Below are 24,749 nucleotides of genomic sequence, written 5' to 3' on the forward strand. Positions count from 1 at the left end.
CCTGACAGGGCACACCTGTGAAGTGAAGACCATTTCAGGTGACTACCTCTTGAAGCTCATCAAGAGAATGCTAAGAGTGTGCAAAGCAGTAATCAAAGCAAAAGGTGGCTACTTTGAAGAACCTAGAATATGACATATTTTCAGTTGTTTCACACTTGTTTGTTATGTATATAATTCCACATGTGTTAATTCATAGTTTTGATGCCTTCAGTGTGAATCTACCATTTTCATAGTCATGAAAAAAAAGAAAACTCTTTGAATGAGAAGGTGTGTCCAAACTTTTGGTCTGTACTGTATATATTTTTTATTTACTTTATTTTTTTAAATCATTGCTGAAGGTCCAAAGCACACAAGATAAATCCCTGGGACACGAACTCTTTTATCGTGAAAGGGCAGTGGGTGAGGCTCAGCTTCAGTGTGGTGGGCCCATAAGAGCTTGATACCCTCCTGCAGAAAAGAAGCAAAGACTGCAAAGGTATGTATAAAACTGAAGATATTCCTTACACAGTAGTTATTTAGGAGTAATATTTGCACACAATTTTCCACCATTTCCTTTGTGCCTCTATTTTTGTTACAGATATTGTCTTTGTACAAGTACTTCAGGTGCTCGCCGATAGCGATACTATCGGGTCATGCCATGTGACAAAGAGAAGGGGACTTACCTCTGACTCAGGAGCAATTCCAGCATGCCCAGGCAGCTAGGACATGTTGAAATCTGAGTGATTTTTTTTTTTTTTCTTCCCTGTTGCGGTTTTAGGCATTGGGTAAAGTATTGCAGCATTTCTAACCATACTTGTGTAAATGTATCGTTGTTATATCTGCCCCCCCACACACACTTTTGTCCTGGCCCCCAGTGTGCCCCCCCCAAAATTTAAAAGCCAGAGACGCCACTGCTGCTGATCTGACCATAGAAAAAATTATGGTTGAGGGCCTGCTGCTATGCTGACCCTCTAAAACGTTAGGAGCGAGGGCAGCCTAATAAGCATGTTGAGAAGGACGAGGACGAGAAAAGGAAGATTGAACCATATACCTTTTTTTGTGGTGGAAGGGGTGCATGGGAATACAGTGCATTCAATACACCATAAAAGCCACATTTAAAGTGCCTTTATGTTCAGCCGCTTTCCTCATTTTTATGAGTCAACCTGTCAGCATTTTCAGTTGACAGGCGGATGCTCTTATCAGTTATTATGCCCCCTGCAGCACTAAATACCCGCTCTGACAAAACGCTGGCGTGCCATGAAACTGTCCTAGGCCATGGAGAGTGTTGTCCTGCCCCTGTTGGAACTGCTGTGTGTTCCCCTCATATCCCCTCCTTGGTTGCCCAAGGAACTACGTACTCTGCTGCCAGCGTTATCAGCTGGAAATTTTTGGAGCAATTTTTACACAAGCACCTTCTGGTATTGCACCATTTTGCTAGTCCTCCCCACCACAGGAATATCAAGGCGAGAATAAAAATTAAAAAAAGGAGTTACCAATAAGTTTTGTTCTCTAGCTCTTGGCAGAGTAGTTGGGGCATCTGAGAACATGCTCTTGTCTTTTACTGATAGTACCTGTTTTCTCCTGCCTGCCAGGGTGGCACTAGATTCCAAAAATATTGATGTGGAGGTATTTTTGGACAGCGGGGCAAGGGTTAACCTTGTGGATTACCAGTTTGTCCTGATGCATGGTTTTAAATCTAATGCACTGGACAGAGAGATCTCAGTGTTCGCTATTGATTCTGCTCCCCTTTCTCAAAAATCTTTGACTCACATGGTGCAGAATATCCATTTAAGGGTGAGGGATTCTCATGTTGAGGGTATTTCTTGTTTTATAATGAAGGGTCTGCCGGCTCTTCTGGTGCTAGGGTTGCCATGGTTGACCAAACATACCCCTACCATTGATTGGTAAGTGAGACAGATCAAGGGCTGGAGTGATTATTGTATGGACAACTGTCTCGTCTCATCTCCAGCTGACCAGTGCCCCGAATGCATTGCTGGCACTGGCAGGGCCGGCCGGCGCTCTGAGTTTCCTGCACCGCCGCTCATGTGTAAATAATCATAATCCGCCGCCTGCCCTGTGCCTGCAGAGTGCAGATTTAACTTAACTTGAAAAATCATCCACAGATTCTGCAGCCGGCTGCTCATCTCACTAGATTCCACTGCAGCGCCCCCTCCGGTAACAGCAGGCAGTGCTGGCGGCTCTCGCTCACTGACGTCAGGCACCTGCTCCTCCCACTAGGTGGCGCAGGCGCGTGATGTCAGTGAGTGAGCGCCACCCGCACTGCCTGGATCTGACTAGCTGAGACTCGAGACTCTGATCTGAGTAAGACTAAATCACTATGAGTTAAAGTTACTAGGATTATTACAGTTTAAAATAATGTACAGTTGTACACTCCTGTGAGTGGGGGAGGGGGATCTGTGGATGTCACTGTTATGGGGAGGGGGATCTGTGGTGGGTAGCACTGTTATGGGGAGGGCCGGGGATCTATGGATGGCATGGCACTGTTATGGGGAGGGCCGGTGGATCTGTGGTTGGCACTGTATGTTATGGGGAGGGTGATCTGTGGATGGCACTGTTATGGGGAGGGGGATCTGTGGATGGCACTGTTATGGATGTTCTGTGGGGTTGCCCAGACGGCTAGGCCCTTCACTGTAGTTATTAACCCCATTCAGCAGTACCCCAGGGCCTATTCACTGAAGGGAGGACTGCTGAAAGGGGTTAATAACTACTGTGAAGGCCCCCCCTTTTTTAGTAGCGATGAGGGTGTGGCTGTCACCACCAGACATCTGAGAAGCTCTGACAGATGCCTTTCAGAACCTCCTCCTTGAGCTTCCTTTATTTTGCTTTCAGTTCCTCATCTCATTAGCCTCTCTCAGCTGTCATGTAGTTGGACTGATTGCATCCCTTTAAATTCCTCCCCATAGTGCATTAGTGTGCGGTTTATAGTTCTTCCTGGAGTGTGTGTGCATGCTGATCCTACTTCCCAGTCTTCTACAAGATAAGTGTTGTGCATTAATTTGTGATTTTCTGTTTGCTGGATCCCAGGTGACCCTGACTCCCTCCGTATCTAGTGTAGGGAGGCGGTGGTCGTGTCCCCTCACTATTATAGGGTGTTCAGGTGTTACACAGTCGAGGTACGAGGATATGCGATCATCTATCATTGGGATTTTCGCATAGGCTGAGCAGTCAGGGAGAGTGTCAGGTCTGATGCAGGCGTCTCCCTTTTTGTTCCTTAGTTTTGGATCCAGTGAGTCGTATATTCATTTTGTGTTGTCTTGTTTCCTGTACACCTTCCGTGACATTATAAACCGCCTAAACCGTCTCAAGCATGGATCCGGTTTCACTTTTGACTGAACGCTTCCAGGGTCTTTCATTGGAGGTAGCTGATCTCCGTAAGACTCTTTCTCAGTTTCAAGTGACCGGTTCAGCTTGCGTTCATGGAGTTTGTTCTGAGCCGAAGATCTTGCTCCTGGATACATTCTCCGGGGGGAGTGAGAATTTTGTGCGTTTCAGAGAGACTTGCAATCTCCATTTTCGCCTTCTTCCCCATTCCTCTGGTGATGAGGAACGGAGGGTGGGGATCATTATATCGCTGCTCAGGGGTAACGCTCAGTCGTGGGCCTTTTCTCTGCCAGTGGGGGCACGGCCCCTCTGTTCAGTGGATGAATTCTTTTTAGCCCTGGGTCAGATATATGATGATCCGGATCGTATTGCTTTGGCTGAGTCTAGACTACGTCTGTTATGCAAGGGTAAACAATCTGCAGAGATATACTGCTCAGAATTTCGGAGATGGGCAGCTGATACTGGTTGGAATGATGCTGCACTCCGAAGTCAATTTTGCCATGGTCTTTCAGAGGGATTGAAAGATGCATTTGCCTTTCATGAGAGGCCTACTTCCTTCCTGCTATGTCTCGGGCCGTTCGTATTGACAGGTGTCTTAGAGAGAGAGGAGAGATCACTCCTTCCTGTCATACTCAATCCCAGGACAGTGCAGCGGTCTTTTTTTTTTGCGCAGGGGTCTCAGTGGCTGTCAACCTCTTCTGAGCAGGAGCCCATGCAGCTGGGGTTGAATGCCTCTGACAATAGAAGATTCAGCCCGCATGGAAAGGTTTGTTTTTGTTGTGGAGGTATAAATCATTTAGCAAATGTTTGTCCCTCTAGGAGATTCAGGCAGTTTTTTGGGAGCAATAAAGAAACAAAAAGGAAAAAATCCTTTAAAAATGTTCCATCTGTTACCATTGGCATGGTTGAGGCGGAAATTGAAGGTTTTCCGTTTGCTTGTAGTTCCTGTTTTGCCCTGCCTGCCAGGGTGGCGCTAGAGAGCAAGAACATTTTTGGTGAGATTTTTGTAGATAGTGGAGCAGTTGTCAATCTCATTGATAATCAATTTGCGATAACTCATGGTTTCCAGGTATGCACTTTGGGAAAGGATATTCCTGTTTTTGCTATTGATTCCCCTCCACTTTCTCAGAAATAATTAAAGGGCATAGTTCACAATATCTGTTTAATTGTGAGTGATGCTCATGTTGAGAATGCGTCATGTTTCGTCCTTAGCGGATTGCTTACTCCTCTAATGTTGGGGCTACCCTGGCTCACTAAACATAACCCCACCATTGATTGGCAAGCGAGGCAAATAAATGGTTGGAGTGACTTTTGCAGAGAGAATTGCCTCACGACATCTGTTTCTGAGGTTTCTACTAAGACTGCACCATCCTTTCTCTCTGAATTTTCGGATGTCTTCTCTGAGAGTGGAGTTCAGGATTTGCCCCCGCACAGGGAGTACGATTGCCCTATTAATCTCATCCCAGGCGCCAAGCTGCCTAAATCTCGTTTATACAATCTCTCCCAACCTGAAAGGGTCGCTATGAGTGCTTATATCTCTGAGAGTCTAAGAAAAGGACACATACGACCCTCAAAGTCACCTGTTGCCACTGGTTTTTTTCTTTGTTAAGAAAAAAGATGGTTCTTTAAGACCTTGTCTGGATTTCAGGGAGCTGAACAGTAACACAATTCGTGACCTTTATCCGCTTCCTCTGATCCCGGACCTGTTTAACCAGATTGTTGGGGCTAAAGTTTTTTTCCAAATTAGATCTAAGAGGGGCATACAACCTGGTCAGGGTCAGAGAAGGAAACAAATGGAAGATGGCCTTCAATACCCCTGCGGGCCATTTTGAGAATTTGTTATGCCTTTTGGTTTGATGAATGCTCCAGCCGTTTTTCAACATTTTGTGAACAGCATTTTTTATCATTTAATGGGGAAATTTGTATTTGGATGACATTTTGATTTTTTTCTCCTGATTTCAAAACTCATAAGGAACACTTACGTCAGGTCTTGCTCATCCTGCGAGAGAATAAATTGTACGCGAAACTGGAAAAATGTGTGTTTGCGGTTCCAGAAATTAAATTTCTGGGGTTTCTTCTCTCCGCTTCTGGTTTTCGCATGGACCCTGAGAAGGTCCGCGCTGTGCTTGAGTGGGAGCTTCCTGAGAATCAGAAGGCGCTGATGCGTTTTTTGGGCTTTGTCAATTATTACAGGAAGTTTATTTTGAATTATTCCTCTGTTGTTAAACCACTCACTGATATGACCAGAAAGGGGGTAGATTTTTCTTCCTGGTCGGTAGAGGCGCGTAAGGCCTTTTCTAATATCAAGGAGAGTTTTGCTTCCGCTCCCATCTTGGTACAACCTGATATTTCTCTACCCTTCATAGTTGAGGTTGATGCTTCTGAGGTGGGTGTGGGGGCGGTCTTGTCTCAGGGTTCCTCTCCTGCCAAATGGCGACCGCGTGCCTTTTTCTCGAAGAAACTCTCCTCCGCAGAGAGAAATTACGATGTGGGAGATAGGGAGTTGTTGGCCATCAAGTTGGCTTTTGAGGAATGGCACCATTGGCTAGAGGGAGCCAGACACCCTATTACTGTGTTTACTGACCATAAAAATCTTGCCTACTTGGAGTCAGCCAAGCGTCTGAACCCGAGACAGGCCAGATGGTCTTTGTTCTTTTCAAGGTTTAATATTGTTGTCACGTTCCACCCTGGGGTTAAGAATGTGAAGGCAGATGCCCTGTCGCGTTGTTTTCCGGGAGGTGGGAATTTTGAAGACCCGGGTCCCATTTTGGCTAAAGGTGTGGTGGTCTCTGCTCTTTATCCTGAATTGGAGGCAGAGGTGCAGGTAGCCCAGTCAGAGGCTCCTGATCTTTGTCCTCCTGGGAGGTTGTTTGTGTCTTGCTTTAAGACACAAGATTTGTAAGGAACAAATACCTGGGGGCAAGAGCCACAGTGGATCTCATCGCTCGGAGATTCTGGTGGCCTGCGCTTTGTAAGTCGGTTGAGGGTTTTGTGGCAGCCTGCGAGACCTGCGCTCGTGCCAAAGTCCCTCATTCACGGCCATCAGGTCCTCTCCTTCCGTTACCCATTCCTTCCCGTCCTTGGACACATCTGTCCATGGACTTCATAACGGACCTGCCTCGTTCCTCGGGGAAGACTGTGATTCTGGTGGTGGTGGACTGTTTTAGCAAAATGGTGCATTTCATCCCTTTTCCTGGCTTGCCCAATGCTAAGACGCTGGCACAGGCATTTATTGATCACATTGTCAAATTGCATGGTATTCCTTCATACATAGTCTCTGATAGGGGCACTCAGTTTGTTTCCAGATTCTGGAAGTCTTTCAGTTCTCGCTTCGGGGTTCGGTTCTCATTCTCTTCTGCTTTCCACCCGCAGTCGAATGGCCAGACAGAGCGCGTCAATCAGAATCTGGAAACATATCTGTGCTGTTTTGTGGCGGAGAATCAGAAGGATTGGTGTTCTTTTTTGTCCCTTGCTGAGTTTGTTGAAATAACCGTCGTCAGGAGTCCTCTGATAAGTCACCATTTTTTGGTGCATATGGGTTTCATCCGCAGTTTGGGACATTCTCAGGAGAGGGGTCTTCTGGTTTACCTGATGAGGACAGATTGTACTCGTCTTTGTCATCTATTTGGCAAAAGATTCAGGATAATCTAAAGAGCATGAGTGAGAGATATAAGCGTGTGGCGGATAAGGGACGTGTGCCTGGTCCGGACCTGAATGTTGGTGATCTGGTGTGGTTGTCTACTAAGAATATCAAATTGAAGGTTCCCTCCTGGACATTGGGTCCTAAGTTTATTGGGCCTTAAAATATCTTGTCTGTCATCAATCCTGTTGCCTACCGTCTTGATCTTCCTCAGACTTGGAAGATCCATAATGTTTTTCATAAGTCCTTATTAAAACCTTATGTCCAGCCCATTGTACCCTCGTCTTTGCCTCCTCCTCCGATTATGGTTGATGGTAATCTTGAATTTCAGGTCTCTAGGATTGTGGATTCTCGTGTTGTCCGCGGTTCTCTCCAGTACCTCGTTCATTGGGAGGGTTATGGTCCTGAGGAGAGGATGTGACGGACATTAAGGCCACTTGTCTCATCAGGGCTTTCCATAGGTCTCATCCTGAGAAGGTGGGCTCTGAGTGTCCGGAGTCCACTCGTAGAAGGACAGATGCCTTTCAGAACCTCCTCCTTGAGCTTCCTTTGTTTTGCTTTCAGTTCCTTATCTCGTTAGCCTCTCTCAGCTGTCATGTAGTTGTACTGATTGCATCCCTTTATATTCCTCCCCATAGTGCATTAGTGTGCGGTTTATAGTTCTTCCTATGTGTGCATGCTGATCCTACTTCCCAGTCTTCTACAAGATAAGTGTTGTGCATTAATTTGTGATTTTATGTTTGCTGGATCCCAGGTGACCCTGACTCCCTCCGTATCTAGTGTAGGGAGCCGGTGGTCGTGTCCCCTCACTATTATAGGGTGTTCAGGTGTTATACAGTCGAGGTACGAGGATATGCGATCATCTACCATTGGGATTTTCGCATAGGCTGAGCAGTCAGGGAGAGTGCCAGGTCTGATGCAGGGGTCTCCCTTTTTGTTCCTTAGTTTTGGATCCAGTGAGTCGTATATTAATTTTGTGTTGTCTTGTTTCCTGTACACCTTCCGTGACAGTGGCTTCATTAGATGGGGGCGTAGTTTCATGGGATGTGGGCGTGGTTTCATGTGGGCTCGTGCCCCGGATGTCTTCAGACCCTAGCAACACCCCTGCTTGCTGAGATATCAACTAAGATGTTCCCCCCATTTCTCTCAGATTTTTCTGATGTGTTCACTGAGAGTGTGGATCAGGAGTTGCCCCCTCATAGAGAATATGATTGCCCTGTCAATCTGATTCCCATAGCTAAGTTGCCAAAGTCTTGGTTGTATAACCTTTCTGAACCCGAAAGAGTTGCTATGCAAAAGTATATTACTGAGAGTTTGGCAAAGGGACATGTAACATCCTAGAGTATGTCACTAAAACTCTGTCACCCTGCTATATGATGTTAAAGTGTAAATGTATTAACATCCTGTGTATTATATGGATTTACTGTGACTTTTTCATGTGATTTGCTGTAATTCTCAATGTACACCAGCAGGTGGCAGCAATATGTAAGTAGGCCACAGTTAGTTAATAGATCTAGACTAGAGTAGATCATTCCAGGCTAGCTTCCCCCTTTCTCAGGAGGAGTGGACTGTTCCCACATCCTACTTCAGAGGGAGGAAAGAAAGTTCTAGGCAGTGTACCAGCCACCCCCTGTTGGGGTAGGCTGTGTGAATAGGAGCTCCCAGAAACAGGGACCCCAACCAAGGATCCAAGCCTCTGCTGAGGCCCAAGATCAACCTTCCCAGCCTGAGTCCCTTACCTCAGCTGAAAATGGACTGTTTACAGTGGTGGGTGACGTGAAGCCTGATTCTCTGCTATGACATGAAGACTGATTCTCTGCTGACATGAAGCCAGATTGTCTGTTACAGGACCTCTCTCCTCTGCCTGGGTGCTGGGCCTAAATTTATGAAAATGGACTGTTACAGTGGTGGGTGACGTGAAGCCTGATTCTCTGTTATGACATGAAGACTGATTCTCTGCTGACATGTAGCCAGATTCTCTGTTACGGGACCTCTCTCCTCTGCCTGGGTGCTGGGCCTAAATATCTGACAATGGACTGTTGCATTGGTGGCTGATGTGAAGCCTGATTCGCTGCTAGGACATGCAGACTGATTCTCTGCCGACATGAAGCCAGATTGTCTGTTACGGGACCTCTCTCCTCTGCCTGGGTGCTGGGCCAAAATTTTTGAAAATGGACTGTTGCAGTGGTGGCTGACGGGAAGCATGATTCTCTGCTATGATATGAAGACTGATTCTCTGCTGACATGAAGCCAGATTGTCTGTTACGGGACCTCTCTCCTCTGCCTGAGTGCTGGGCCTAAATATCTGACAATGGACTGTTGCAGTGGTGGCTGACGTGAAGCCTGATTCTCTGCTATGATATGAAGACTGATTCTCTGCTGACATAAAGCCAGATTGTCTGTTACGGGACCTCTCTCCTCTGCCTGGGTGCTGGGCCTAAATTTATGAAAATGGACTGTTGCAGTGGTGGGTGACGTGAAGCCTGATTCTCTGCTATGATATGAAGACTGATTCTCTGCTGACATGAAGCCAGATTCTGTGTTACGGAACCTCTCTCCTCTGCCTGGGTGCTTGGCCTAAATTTATGAAAATGGACTGTTGCAGTGGTGGCTGACGTGAAGCCTAATTCTCTGTTATGACATGCATACTGATTCTCTGCTGACATTCTCTGTTACGGGACCTCTCTCCTCTGCTTGGGTGCCGGGGCCTAAATATCTGAGAATGGACTGTTCCAGTGGTGGGTGACGTGAAGCCAGATTCTCTGCTATGGGACCTCTCTCCAATTGATTTTGGTTAATTTTTATTTATTTATTTAATTTTAATTTTTATTCATTTCCCTATCCACATTTGTTTGCAGGGGATTTACCTACATGTTGCTGCTAGAGATGAGCGAACTTCTGTTTTAAGTTCGGCGTCTAAAGTTCGGGTTAGGATTAGCGGAGAATCCCGATCTGGAACCGGATATGGATTCCGACTTCCGTTGTGGTCCGTGGTAGCGGAATCAATAATGGCCGATTATTGATTCCGCTACCACGGACCACAACGGAAGTCGGAATCCATATCCGGTTCCAGATCGGGATTCTCCGCTAATCCTAACCCGAACTTTAGACGCCGAACTTAAAACAGAAGTTCGCTCATCTCTAGTTGCTGCCTTTTGCAGCCCTCTAGCCCTTTCCTGGGCTGTTTTACAGCCTTTTTAGTTCCGAAAAGTTCGGGTCCTCATTGACTTCAATGGGGTTCGGGTTCGGGACGAAGTTCGGATCGGGTTCGGATCCCGAACCCGAACATTTTCGGCAAGTTCGGCCGAACTTCTCGAACCCGAACATCCAGGTGTCCGCTCAACTCTAGTAGTAGGCTTTCGAGCCTATACAGCTTGGAGTAAGACAACATGCATAAAGAGGATGATGTGGTCAAAATACTCATTTGCCGAATAATTCTGCACTCCCTGTATATGGGGGAAAATGAAGTTGGCCACAATATTATGGTCAAAAATATTAGCACTATTATAAGAAGGTATTTTAATCATCCTATATGGAATGAAATAAGATTATATAAAATAATGAGATAAGATTATAAAAATGTTATATTACTGTAATTACTTGGTGGTAATTAGGGGATGCCTAAAAACATATAATAATACAATAATCTATCTAAAAGCAGAGGAAACTCCCATCAATAGTTGACATATTCGAGTGCCTCATTAAGGCCAAAAGGCGTTAATGTATTAAGGTGATATATCCAAAACATCTCTTTGAGGCTAAGTTGCTGGAAGGAAAAAGATACATGTTCTAGAGGAATCATTTTTATCATACTCAAATTACCCTCGTGCTTTAGAGCAAAATGGCGTGATACACTGTGGGTTGTGATTTTTCTATTAATGTTGGAGCGGTGCTCATTCATGTGCTCCCTTAGCGTTTGGGTGGTACGACTTACATAATGGAGACCACAGGGGCACATCAGTAGATATATGACGTTCGTTGTGCCACAGTTCATGTGGTGTTTGAAGGTGATTTTATTGTTAGATGCTGGTAGTTCGAATTCATCTGTCGCACATTGTAAAAAAAAAAAAAATCACGCCATATTGCTCTAAAGCACGAGGGTAATTTGAGTATGTTAAAAATGATTCCTCTAGAACATGTATCTTCTTCCTTCCAGCAACTTAGCCTCAAAGAGATGTTTTGGATATATCACCTTAATACATTAACGCTTTTTGGCCTTAATGAGGCACTCGAATATGTCAACTATTGATGGGAGTTTCCTCTGCTTTTAGATAGATTATTGTATTATTATATGTTTTTAGGCATCCCCTAATTACCACCAAGTAATTACAGTAATATAACATTTTTATAATCTTATCTCATTATTTTATATAATCTTATTTCATTCCATATAGGATGATTAAAATACCTTCTTATAATAGTGCTAATATTTTTGACCATATTATTGTGGCCAACCTCATTTTCCCCCATATATAGTATTTCCCCCCATTTAATACATTATATATATATTTTTTATCTATCTATATTTTTTATCCATGTATATATATATTTATTGGTTGGGATAACATATTCAGATGTATACATGTACACGATCGTTATGGACAAGTATATATTTGCACACTTGAGGACATATATGTCTTCCACAATATGATATGTATGCCTTTGCATTTTCAGTGTACATCCACATCCGGCCTTCTTTTATGTGATTGTTAAGCATTTATATTAGTTCCCTCCTCCACTGTATTGTGCTAAAAAATTCTATATCACCGCCAGAACGGAAGTTCACATATGCGGTCCAGCGTGAGGCACACAACAAGAACCGGAAGTCCATGATCGAACATCTTGAGGGAGGAATCGGAAGTTTTCAATGTGTTCCAGGTTGGAGCGCTTGCCAGACCGGAAGCCCCAGATGCGTTCCAGGGTGGAGCGCATGGTAGACCGGAAGTTCGTTTTCCGTCCCTTCTTAAAACTGACTAAAGCCGTGAGCGGGCTTTTGAAGGAGGCGCTCCTTTATTTTCAGCGTCCCATGTCTAAAATGTCTTTTGGCGCCAGGTAAATACCACTATTGTTATTATAGCCATTTTTTATCTGTACCTGCTCCTGATGAAGGGGTTTGCATACCCCGAAACGCGTTGAGCCTTTTATGTACCAGTTTTCTACAATAAAGAAGCCAAAGCCTTCAACAACAACACTGAGGTGAAGCTCCTTTTCCTCCTATTGGGCAACCATCAGTTTTGAGGACTCTACGGGCGCTTCTGGCTGGGGGGTTATTGGTCCATGCAGGTGTCTTGAGTTTATCCAGCAGGCCACCCCCCGTGAAGTGAGTTAATTACTATCTTTGACTACTTCAATATACCGTTATACAGCTAATTTATGTGATTATTTCCACCTATTATGATTATAGGTACGATATAGTGGTGTGTCTATTGTCCACTCACTCCCTCTCTTTCTTTTAGTCACCCTGATTAGGGTGAACGCCTAACGTTTATTTACAGCTTATTAGCCTTTGATCACCCTGTCACATATAAATTATTTTCTTTGATATGCATTTTGGGTTTTTGGCGCTTCTTATAGGGGTGTAATCTCCTGGACTTTTTAAGTCTTTATTGTTCACTCCCTTCCACACACTGATTTCTTTCAGTGTGGACACCCCTTCCAGCTGCCTACCCTGATACACCTGTTTCTTCCTGCTTCTGCTTTTTTCCTGTTCTCCATCCACTGGCGCCTCTAGTTATATCCTATCTCTTGGTGTCATCCACTAGATTGGATTAACCCTCACATTTTTTCTTTCTCTCTATAGCTGAGATGGAGGATGGCATTCTAGAGGAGGTGGGCAGGCTTGACGGATGAGCGGGGAGGCATGCAGTGTGAGTAGACCGAGCCTCTAGGTGCTGAAAAGACACCCCATAGCACCTAGAGACTCATTAGCATATCAATAAAAGTTCGTTTTTTAGTGAAACGGATCCACACAAAGGTCTTAAAATAGCATTGTTAGGTAGATCAGACACTAGCAGATCGCTAGTGTCTGAGAGCTAATTAGGTCAAAATCAGGTGGTAGAAACCCTTTAATTGTGACTTTCACGGTAACTGCCCCTTTAACAGTAACAACCCCTTTAACAATTACTTTCACAGTGACCGCCCTTTTAACAGTGACTTTCTCAGTGCCCGCCCCTTTAACAAGGACCTTCATAGCACCCGCCCTTTTGATAACAGTGACCTCAACAGTGCCTGCCCATTTAATAACAGTAACCTTTTCAGTGCCCGTCCCTTTAATAACAGTGACCTCCACTGTGCCCACCTCTTTAAAAACAGTGACCTCCACAGTGCCCGTCCCTTTAAGCAGAAAAGAAAAATGTCTAAGTAGTTATGGAAACCTGGAGTAAAACTGTGCTTATGGCAGTCGGAATTTGAAGAGAAAGACTTAAAGGCTTATATTGGCTAATATATGTGATTTTGGGGGAATATCTCAGAAACGGTACGTCCTAGAGAGCTGAGACCCAGTCTAAAACCTTCCTGGACACCTAATGTACCTGTGTGCCAAATTTGGTGAAGATCGGTCCAGTCGTTTGGTCGCGCATAAAGAACGTCCAGACAGACAGACAGAAACTCATTTTTATATATATATATAATAGACTAGCAGAAGGGCCCGTCTTCGCACGGGTATATTTCATCTATTTCCTTTTATGTTTCCGTGTGTCGTAAATAAAATATCAACAGTTTCCCCCATAACACTGACCTCTACAGTGCTCATCCCTTTAACTGTGACTTTCACTGTGACTGCCCTTTTAACTGTGACTTTCACAGTGGGCGCCTCTTTAACTGTGAATTTAACAGTGACAACCCCTTTAACAGTGACTTTCACAGTGACCGCCTCTTTAACAGTGACTTTTACAGTGCCCGCCCCTTTAACAAGGACCTTCATAGCGCCCGCCCCTTTAATAACAGTGACCTCCACTGTGCCCACCCATTTAAAAACAGTGACCTCCACAGTGCCCGCCCCTTTAAGCAGTTTAGAAAAATTTCTAAGTTGTTATGGAAACCTGGAGTAAAACTGTGCTTATGGCAGTTGGAATTTGAAGAGAAAGACTTGAAGGCTTTTATTGGCTAATGTGTGTGATTTGGGGGGAATATCTCAGAAACAGTATGTCCTAGAGAGCTGAGACCAAGTCTAAAACCTTCCTGGACACCAGATGCACCTGTGTGCCAAATTTGGTGAAGATCGGTCCAGTCGTTTGGTCGCACATAAAGAACGTCCAGACAGACAGACAGAAACTCATTTATATATATATATATATATATATATATATATATATATATATACAGTCATGTGAAAAAATTAGGACACCCTTTGAAAGCATGTGGTTTTTTGTAACATTTTTAATAAAAGGTTATTTCATCTCCGTTTCAACAATACAGAGAGATTAAAGTAATCCAACTAAACAAAGAAAACTGAAGAAAAGTCATTTCAAGATCTTCTGTAAATGTCATTCTACAAAAATGCCTATTCTAACTGAGGAAAAAGATAGGACACCCTTGCCCCTAATAGCGAGTGTTACCTCCTTTGGCTGAAATAACTGCAGTGAGACGGTTCTTGTAGCCATCTACCAGTCTTCGACATCGGTCTGAGGAAATTTTACCCCACTCCTCAATGCAGAACTTTTTCAGCTGTGAGATGTTTGAGGGGTTTCTTGCACGTACAGCCCTTTTCAAGTCACCCCACAGCATCTCAATGGGATTCAAATCTGGACTTTGACTTGGCCATTCCAGGACTCTCCATTTCTTCTTTTTCAGCCAATCTTTGGTTGATTTACTAGTATGTTTTGGGTCATTGTCATGTTGCATGGTCCAGTTCCGCTTCAGCTTTAATTTTCTAACTGATGGTCTCACATGTTCTTCAAGCACCTTCTGATACACAGTAGAATTCATCGTGGATTCTATGATGGTGAGCTGACCAGGTCCTGCTGCAGCAAAGCAGCCCCAAACCATGACACTTCCACCTCCATGCTTCACAGTTGGTATGAGGTTCTTTTCTTGGAATGCTGTGTTTGGTTTACGCCAAACATGTCCTCTGCTGTTGTGTCCAAATAATTCAATTTTGGACTCATCTGTCCAAAGAACATTATTCCAGAAGTCCTGGTCTTTGTCAACTTTATCTCTGGCAAATGTCAGTCTGGCCTCGATGTTTCTCTTGGAAAGCAAAGGTTTCCTCCTTGCACACCTCCCATGCAAGTTAAACTTGTACAGTCTCTTTCTGATTGTAGAGGCATGTACTTCTACATCAACAGTAGCCAGAGCCTGCTGTAGTTCTCGAGATGACACTTTAGGGTTTTTGGAGACCTCTTTTAGCATCTTGCGGTCTGCTCTTGGGGTGAACTTGCTGGGGCGACCAGTCCTGGGCATGTTGGCAGTTGTTTTGAAAGCCCTCCACTTGTAGACTATCTTCCGGACAGTGGAATGGCTGATTTCAAAATCTTTTGAGATCTTTTTAAATCCCTTCCCAGACGCATAGGCTGCTACAATCTTTTTTCTGAAGTCCTCTGACAGCTCTTTTGCTCTCACCATGGTGCTCACTCTCACTTCAACAGTCAGGAGCACACCAAACTAAATGTCTGAGGTTTAAATAGGGCAAGCCTCATTCAACATGCAGAGTAACGATCTACTAATTATGTGCACCTGGTGTGATATACCTGTGTGAGATCTGAGCCAATTTAAGAGGGAATACATGTGAGGGTGTCCTATCTTTTTCCTCAGTTAGAATAGGCATTTTTGTAGAATGACATTTACAGAAGATCTTGAAAAGACTTTTCTTCAGTTTTCTTTGTTTAGTTGGATTACTTTAATCTCTCTGTATTGTTGAAACGGAGATGAAATAACCTTTTATTAAAAATGTTACAAAAAACCACATGCTTTCAAAGGGTGTCCTAATTTTTTCACATGACTGTATATATATATATCAGAGGCTAGCAGAAGGACTCGGCTTTGCACTGGTATATTTCATCTATTTCCTTTCATGTTTCCGTGTGTCATAAAACGATATCAACAGTTTCCCCCATAACAGTGACCTCTACAGCACCTCGCCCCACTGTCTGCTGTATCTAATCCTATTATGTGTGATATTGTCTGTTGAACTGTGTATCTAATCCTATGATGTGTTATCTTGTCTGCTGTGTATCTAAGTCTATTGTGTGATACTCTCTGCTGAGCTGTGCATGTCGTTGTGTAGCCCTAGCCTAAAGCTGACTTATAGCAGTGAAGAAAAATAGCTGGGTTGTTTTGTATTGGATAATGCAGGTCTTTTTTTGGGAATATCTCAGGAACGGTACATCCTGGAGAGCTGAGACCTGGTCTAAAACCTTCCCGGACACCTGATGTACCTGTGCGCCAAATTTGGTGAAGATCGGTCCAGTCGTTTGGTCACGCATAAAGAATGTCCAGACAGACGTCTAGACAGACAGAAGCTCATTTTTATCATATAAGAGATATACTGTATATACATTTAGGAACAGAAGTATTTGAACACCCTGCAATTTTGTAAGTTCTCCCACTTAGAATTCATGGAGGCGTCTCAAATTCACATTGTAGGTGCATTACCACACTGAGAGACAGAATTAAAAAAAATAATCATTAGGAAATCACATTGTATGATTTTTAAAGAATGTATTTGTCTTGCACTGCTGAACAGAAGTATTTGAACACCTGAGAAAATCAGTGTTAATATTTGGTACAGAAGCCTTAGTTTGCAATTACAGAGGTCAAACGTTTCCTGTAGTTCTTGACCAGGTTTGCACACACTGCAGCAGGGATTTTGGCCCACAACTCTCCACACAGATCTCCTCTAGATCTGTCAGGTTTCGGAGCGGTCGATGGGCAACACAGAGTTTCAGCTCCCTCCAAAGATGTTCTATTGGATTTAGTGGAAAGAAAAAAGATTTTGAAGACGGGATGTTCTGCACGATTGTACAGAAACAAGGGTAAAGGAGATGAAGAAGGCGCCAAGGGGTGACCCCAATATTGAGGAGGATGTATATAATATGTGTGTGTGGAATATATGAAAAGGTGGAGAAGAATAGGCAGCTCCCCAAAGAACCCCCAAGAAAAAAAGGGGGAAAAGAATCAGTACCAACTAGTGGACTGAAATATAAGTAAGGTTGCTGATGAGGCAGGTATCACAGGAGTCTTAATGATACCCAGGGGGCGCCACAAAGTCTCCAGTGTAGACAATAAAGTATTTTGCAATTATAGTGGATACACTATAGAATTGTTGCACTTACTTCACCGGGGAGGGGGGTATAGGATGAAGCTCAAGACACCTATACCTCAACCTCCCCCGCCGAGATTGCTTCAAATGATGTGATAATGGCTTCCTGGTCCCCAAAAAGATGACACCGGGGCTCCAATGTAGTTGGGAAGTTTATTTGTTCAGCTCGGCGCGTTTCGGGAATATATCCCTTTCTCAAGAGCATATACATATAATACAAAGACACAAACTTATATAGGGGGATACAAGCACATGGTATAAGGTCATCCTCCTTAGGGGAGGGGAAAAGGTCAAAGAAGTGGGGTTACTTCCTGTCTACTATTTTATTCACTATTAGTAGTGGGAAAACCTAATCCCTTCCAAGGATTCCTGTTTATTTATTGCAAGGAGTTCCCAATATATTCATAAATATACATTATTTAAAAGCCTGTCCCTAAAAATCAAAAGGAAGTGATGGGACCGGAAGTCAATGTGTCCTGCGTTCCACTGTGGAACGCAAGAGTTTCCAGTATGTATATTATTGTAGGGCTCAATATGAGCTTAGGGCAGATGGGGACATGTCTCTTAAGTATTTGTGAGTCGATGCGCTTTCATTTCTGAGCGCATCGAATGGATCACTAGTAGAGTGGGACTGTGCTTTGAAAAAGACGCTCCGATGCGTTCCACTGTGGAACGTACCATACAGGAAGTGAACCATATCAATCCCGATGCGTTCCACAGTGGAACGCACCGGACAGGAAGCAGTCCGCATCAGCTGCACAGTGCTTCACTACAGGAGTGCAGGGGCGGATTCAGGACCAGGGAAGTACGCCCCATTCGATTGTGGGTGGGAGGAGGAATATGTTTCATCTGTAGGTGGACTATGCTGTTACAAAGATTTATAGGGGTATACAATTAAATGTCAAGTACATATACATGTCAAGTACATATACATTTAAATGGGATTAAATGTATATTTAAGAGAAATATAAACTATTAAATATTCAATAGAAACTATTAAATATTTAGAAACCATTAAATATTTAAGAGAAATGGAAACTATACATAAAATAAATCACTTTAAAAGTAAAATAAAATAAAGGGACAAACATATCTAAAAAATATGATGTGTAAAAATACACTTGATGTATACATAAGAAAAGGGGGGGGGGGGTGCCTAAAATATAAAATATAAAATATAGTATATATTATATATATATATATATATATATATATAAATCAATGCACAGTTTGAGTTATTAAAGCGGACTGGTTGGAGGGGGTTTGGTGTATAAAAGAATATATATATAATCAGCGTAATAAATTAGGGGGGTGGGGGAAGGAAAGGGTAAAGGGTATGTATAAGTAATTGGATTAATGTTTAGGTAGTTATCAATCTTACGCAGATTTTTAGTAATTGCTATATTCGAGGGATTCGTTTAGACCAAAAGGAATTAGACTATTAAACCGGAAGATCCAATACATCTCCTTCCTACACAATTGTTGGAAGGATTTCGGGACCCATTCAATGGGAGTCAGACGTAGGAGTGATGTATCACCATCATGTTTCAATGCAAAGTGTCTTGAGACACTATGCTTATCATACTTTTTCCGGATGTTAGAACGGTGGGAATTGAGTCTTTCTCGGATGCTTTGGGTGGTCCGACCTATATGCTGTAGCCCACAGGGACATTCCAGCATGTATACTATATTTGTAGTGCCGCAGTCCATATAACTTAAAATGGGAATTCGTTCTTTCGACGACTTAATGGTTACCTCGTCTGTGCCATTAGTGATGGTGAGGCAGCATTTGCATTGTGTGTGCCCACATTTATAGGATCCCTTGGGTTTCTCTACGGATTCCAGGGGTTTTGTTCCGGGGATAATAGCAGTACTAAGTTTATTTAGCTTCGGACGGGATGGTGCTAGAATCTGTTTTAAAGTCTTAGCTCTACGGAATGTCATGTGAGGTGTCTTTGGTATTGATTTGCTCAAAATGGGGTCCTTTAATAGCAAAGGCCAGTGTTGTTTAAAAATTGCTGTAATTGAGTTGTGAGATGATGTATATCGGGTGAGAAAATTATAGATATACTGATTATTCTCACTGGGTTGTGTTTGGGGTTTTGGTCGTAGACACTCGGTCTGGGTGATTTTCCCGACTTTATTAATGGAATCTGAAATCAGGCCCTCTGGATAACCCTTCTCTAAGAACCTAGACTCTATAATTTTTAATTGGTCTTTAAGGATAGCATCGTTGGAACAGTTTTTTCTGACCCGCCTCATTTGGCCATACGGTATATTCCGTTTCCACTTATGATAGTGGCAGCTTTTATAATTCAGATAGCTGTTGGCATCGACTTCTTTAAAATACGTGCTCGTCTCAATTCTATCATTATTGATAGTTTCAAATCGAGGAAGACGGTGGTCGAGGAATCCATCTGCGCAGTAAATTTCAAATTCCAATCGTTATGATTAATGTGTGAAATGAGATTGTCTAGTGTGTCTCTTTGTCCTTCCCAGATAAAAATGATATCATCAATATACCGTCTATAAAGTTTAATGTTGGGATGATCCAATAGGCCAAAAGTTTCTTCGAATGCCCCCATGAACAAATTAGCGTATGATGGTGCAAATTTCGTGCCCATCGCTGTCCCACGGTTCTGGATATAAAACCCGTCATTATAAGTGAAATAGTTATGATTTAGGATAAAATTTATTGAGTCTAAAATAAAGCTAATTTGTTTCGGTGGCATATAGGGGTCCATGGAGAGAAATTTATTTATTGCTTGAATGCCCAAAGTATGTATGATATTGCTATATAGAGAGGATACGTCTAAAGTTACCCATATCATATCTTTACACCATTCGAAATTTTGATATGGTTCACTTCCTGTATGGTACGTTCCACAGTGGAACGCATCGGAGCGTCTTTTTCAAAGCACAGTCCCACTCTACTAGTGATGCATTCGATGCGCTCAGAAATGAAAGCGCATCGACTCACAAATACTTAAGAGACATGTCCCCCTCTGCCCTAAGCTCATATTGAGCCCTACAATAATATACATACTGGAAACTCTTTCGTTCCACAGTGGAACGCAGGACACATTGACTTCCGGTCCCATCACTTCCTTTTGATTTTTAGGGACAGGCTTTTAAATAATGTATATTTATGAATATATTGGGAACTCCTTGCAATAAATAAACAGGAATCCTTGGAAGGGATTAGGTTTTCCCACTACTAATAGTGAATAAAATAGTAGACAGGAAGTAACCCCACTTCTTTGACCTTTTCCCCTCCCCTAAGGAGGATGACCCTATACCATGTGCTTGTATCCCCCTATATAAGTTTGTGTCTTTGTATTATATGTATATGCTCTTGAGAAAGGGATATATTCCCGAAACGCGTCGAGCTGAACAAATAAACTTCTCAACTACATTGGAGCCCCGGTGTCATCTTTTTGGGGACCAGGAAGCCATTATCACATCATTTGAAGCAATCTCGGCGGGGGAGGTTGAGTTATAGGTGTCTTGAGCTTCATCCTATACCCCCCTCCCCGGTGAAGTAAGTGCAACAATTCTATTGGATTTAGGTCTGGAGACTGGCTAGGCCACTCTAAAACCTTGATATGCTTTTTATGGAGCCACTCCTTGGTTATCTTGGCTGTGTGCTTTGGGTCGTTGTTGTTGGAAGACCCAGCCATTACCCATCTTCAATTCTCTGACCGAGGGAAGGAGGTTGTTGCTCAAAATCTCACAATAAATGTCCCCATACATCCTCTCCTTAATACAGTGCAGTCGTCCTGTCCCCTTGGCAGAAAAGCACCCCCAAAGCATGATGTTACCCCCTCCATGCTTCACAGTAGGGAAGGTGTTCTTGGGATGCAACTCATTCTTCTTTTTCCTCCAAATATGACAAGTAAAGTTTAGACCAAAATGTTCTACTTTGGTCTCATCTGACCACATGACTTTCTCCCATGCCTCCTCTGGATCATCCAGATGGTCATTAGCAAACTTCAGACGGACCTGGACATGTGATGACTTGAGCAGGGGAACCTTCCATGCAATGCATGATTTGAAACCATGACGACGTAGTGTTCTACCGACAGTGACCTTTGATACTGTGGTCGCAACTCTCTTCATGTCATTTACCAGCTCCTCCCTTGTACAAACTTTACTTGTCGTGTTTTCGGAGGAAAAAGAAAGATGAGTTGCATCCCAAGAACACCATCCCTACTGTGAAGCATGGAGGGGGTAACATCATGCTTTGGGGGTGCTTTTCTGTGTAGGGGACAGGACAACTGCACTATATTAAGGCGAGGATGTATGGGGACATTTATTGTGAGATTTTGAGCAACAACCTCCTTCCTTCAGTCCTTGGCTTACTGAGTAGTTCTTGGCTGATTCCTCACCTTTCTTATTATCAGTAAAACCCCACAAGGTGAAATCTTGCATGGAGCCCCAGTCCAAGGGAAACTGACAGTCGTCTTTATCCTCTTCCTTTCTAAAAATTACTCCAACAGTTGATCTATTTTCACCCCAAAAAAACCTAAATAATTACAAGCTACATCTCCTAGCAACCATCGGTGAATACACATTACCTGCTGAATGCATCCGGATGCAATCCTTTTTTCATGCGAGTCCCATTCACTTCTATGGAACCAGGGCTGCTTGAAAATCACAGAATATAGAACAATCAGCGATTTTTAATGATGTGTGAAAACTGTGTCCACAGACCCATTAAAAGGAATCGTTTCACCAAGGGACTTCTCCTCCCTCCTCTTCCTCCTTGCCTCTAGCCTGCTATTAGATATATCTTTGGATCTTTTCATCCACTTTTTTTTATCAGTTTTAGCCTTTTTTCTGTAGCATTCATCCAGAAATGCATATGAAAACCCCCTTTGCCGGTGAACCACTGCTGCAACTGTAATCTAGTAAATCTCTCTACCCTAGATACTAATGTCAGAGGCATTGACCCCTCACCTTCATTAAACTATCAGAGGAGTTTGTAATACAGTAAGTAGAAAATATTTAATTTCTATTTCTTTTTGTCTAAACCCGAGGTGTTTTATAGTCTGAAGAATATGGTACATTTATCAAAAGAATGAATAAGATACACTGCATTCTTGTATTTAATGGTCATGCAATTCTGTATTTTAATTAAGCATTTATCTAATATAAACCGTTATTTTATTTATTTATATATTCATTTATTTGTATTGAGGACATTTCTCTAAAAATTGTCCTTTACTGATCACTTCGGGCTTTACCAGAATATTATAACATTTAGGTAAAAACATGCAGCTCAATATTCCACCTCCTGAGGACAATATGGCAAATATCTCTACGATGACCATGTGCTTTCCTGTACTGCTCAGATAGGCTGGGATGGCGCAGATCCAGACACTGCAGAACACCAGCATGCTGAAGGTGATGAACTTGGCTTCATTATAGATGTCAGGTAATGTCCTCACCATAAAAGCCAGAACGAAACTCAAAGCCGCCAGAAACCCCATATAACCCAACATGAGGTAAAAAGCCAAGACAGAACCTTCATTACACTGGAGGATGATCTTCCCAGGATAATCCAGGTTTAGTTCTTGATATGGAGGAGAAACTGACAACCAGATAATTGCATTGAGGACCTGAATAGATGAACAGACCAACACTACAGAATAAGGAAGCTTAACTCCCATACACTTTCTCCAGGAGCTGTCAGGTCTGGTGGCCTTGAATGCTATGCAGACTATGATGGTCTTGGCCAGGACAGAAGACACAGCAACTGTAAAGAAGATCCCAAAGCAGATTTGTCGTAGCGTGCAGGTTATATCCACTGGACGACCGATGAATAGAAACACACAGAGTAAGCTGAACATGAGAGAGGTCAGTAGAATGAAGCTGAGGTTCTGGTTATTGGCTCTGACAATGGGAGATTTCTGGAATAAAGTGAATATTTTAATTATAAATGAAGTTATAAGAGCAAGTAATATGGAGAGGATGGAAAAGACTACAGCAAGAACATCAGTCTCATAGGAGAAAAACTCATCATCTCTGACGACACATTTGTTTTTAGACTCATTTGGCCATTCGTGATCAGGACATCTCTGGCAATTTTCAGTGTCTACGAAAAAGTAAAACACAAATGAAAAAGAAGCATCTCTTCATCCTTCCATAATTGGAGATTTTTTCTAAAGTTCAATATAAATTTGTTTTACTGCAAAACTTTGTCAAGGTGTTCTCTCACTGATTATATACTGTCTATTAAAGATGAGCGAGCCAGTCTGTAATGAACCGGGTTCATTTTTAACGTTCCAAAATTTAGTTTGGCAGCCAAAACCAAAGCTTTTCTGGCTCATTTTGGAGCATCACCATTTTACTGCACATATCAGCGGGAAAATGCATTAGGGAGGAAGAAGAAGGATTTTCACATAACCCTAAGAGAAAGTGTGCAGGTGGGGTTGCCCTAATTGGCTCACAGATTGACAGCCAATCAGAACTGCAGCAGGCAAGGGGGTGCCCTTGCAGAACGAGCAGAACGTCATTCTGTGTTGGGCTGAGAATGAGGTTGGATGGGCATGTGCATTGTCTGCAAGAAAACCATCTTAGGGGCAGTGTACAGTCACAATCCAGCTTCTATTCTAGTGTCAGGGACTGTGAAGGTAAAGTCTAGAAAAGGCAATTGTGTACAATAGGAAAAGAGTAGAGCGCGAACATTCGAACAGCAAATTTTAATCGCAAATGTTGTAAGTTTGAGAATTTGCACATATTTAGAATAAAACATTTTTTTTCCATTCCTCCCCGCTTCTTGCTTGTGGGCCATTGAGTCATTGACCCACAAGCAACTTAAGCAGGGACTCAGGAGTAGGGTTGAGCGAACCTGAACTGTAAAGTTTGGGTTTGTACCAAACTTTAGAGTTTTTTGTACCAGGACCCGAACCCGAACAATTTCGTTGGAGTTCGGCGATTTAATGGCGCTTGTTGAAAGGCTGCAGGACAACAAGTGTTTAATTTGTGTGTCCTTAGAAGCCATCACAGCCATGCCTACTAATGGCATGGCTGTGATTGGCCAAGTGCAGTATGTGACCCAGCCTCTATATAAGCTGGAGTCACGTAGCGCCGCACGTCACTCTGCTCTTACCAGTGTAGGGAGAGGTTGCAGCTGCTGTGAGAGAAAGATTAGGAAAGAATCTTAATCTGATATCTGCACTTGGTGTAAAGTCTGCATTCTACAACAATTTTTTTGTCTGGGTGCAATGCAACATTTTAGTACCCTGCTCTGAGCCCAGTGACACTGAAAAAAAGGTTTTAATCCATTTGTTAGTTATGTAGGCATTGGCGGCCATTTTGTGCAAGTGCAGTGCAGTGAACCTGCACTGCATATGTGCCAGGGGAAGGGAAAAGTATACCGTCTGTGAGTTCAGGGCCCCCGGAGATGAGATATCCACATTTTTTTCTGTAAAGTACCCCTGTGCTGCATTTGTGAGAGTGAAATATAATCAGTGAAATCCATCTGTTCCATTGTGGGGTGACATATCCACATTTTTTCTGTAGTGT

General features: G+C 43.0%; 1 protein-coding gene across 1 annotated transcript in view; it reads right to left on the bottom strand.

Annotated features, from left to right (window-relative positions):
• The window catches only part of LOC122922710 (vomeronasal type-2 receptor 26-like), a 61,078-nt gene extending 37,341 nt beyond the window's left edge, over positions 1-23,737 (bottom strand). Inside the window, exons 1-2 of the mRNA XM_044273448.1 lie at positions 23,672-23,737; positions 22,466-23,131 (exon numbers count right to left, since the gene is read on the bottom strand). Coding sequence (XP_044129383.1) covers positions 22,466-23,131; positions 23,672-23,737 — 732 coding nt within the window. The remainder of the gene's footprint in view (positions 1-22,465; positions 23,132-23,671) is intronic.
• Positions 23,738-24,749: the final 1,012 nt, after the last annotated feature.

This window comes from Bufo gargarizans, chromosome 1, assembly GCF_014858855.1.
Source record: "Bufo gargarizans isolate SCDJY-AF-19 chromosome 1, ASM1485885v1, whole genome shotgun sequence".
NCBI lineage: Eukaryota > Metazoa > Chordata > Amphibia > Anura > Bufonidae > Bufo > Bufo gargarizans.